The 452-nt window shown below is 77.4% G+C and overlaps 1 protein-coding gene across 2 annotated transcripts in view; it reads right to left on the minus strand.

Moving 5' to 3' along the window:
* ECPAS (Ecm29 proteasome adaptor and scaffold) overlaps positions 1-452 on the minus strand; it is a 105,612-nt gene extending 105,160 nt beyond the window's left edge. The window contains exon 1 of one of the 2 annotated variants that reach the window (XM_049635887.1): positions 127-452. In XM_049635887.1, coding sequence (XP_049491844.1) covers positions 127-148 — 22 coding nt within the window. In that variant the 5' untranslated portion in view covers positions 149-452. The remainder of the gene's footprint in view (positions 1-126) is intronic. The other variant, XM_049635894.1, reaches the window with a different exon arrangement.

The following is a 452-nucleotide window of genomic DNA, read 5'->3' on the forward strand; positions in this document are numbered from 1 at the left end:
CCCGCGAGCGCTCCCCGCGCGGACCCGGCACGCGGCGGCCTGCGCGGGCGGCCCGGCCTAGCCGCCCCGCCGCGCCGTAGCAGCCTGCGGCGGCCGTGGCTCGGCACGGACGCGCGGGCCTCTGACCTGAATCCGAGCCGGTCTCCATGCCGGGGATGCTGCGCGCGGCGCCGCGAGGTGGGCGCCCGGAGGCGAGGCGGCGGCGGGCTCGGGCCCGAGGGGCCGCGCGCCGCAGTCCGGGAGGGGCCTGACCGGCTGGCCCGCGCTGCCGGGGCCGGGGGAGATCCTCGAGGCGGGGCCCAAGCTCCCTTTTGAAGGGTCTGCGGCTGTCACGTTGGCCGGTCCCGACCTGAAGAAACACGTCTGTCCAGAGGAAGAGACGTGGACTCGGAGAAGTAGAGCCGGGCTCCGAGTCGGCGGGAGGAAGCCCCGCCCTGCGCCTCCCGCGAACT

Source organism: Panthera uncia, chromosome D4 (genome assembly GCF_023721935.1).
Source record: "Panthera uncia isolate 11264 chromosome D4, Puncia_PCG_1.0, whole genome shotgun sequence".
In the NCBI taxonomy this organism is placed as follows: Eukaryota; Metazoa; Chordata; class Mammalia; order Carnivora; family Felidae; genus Panthera; species Panthera uncia.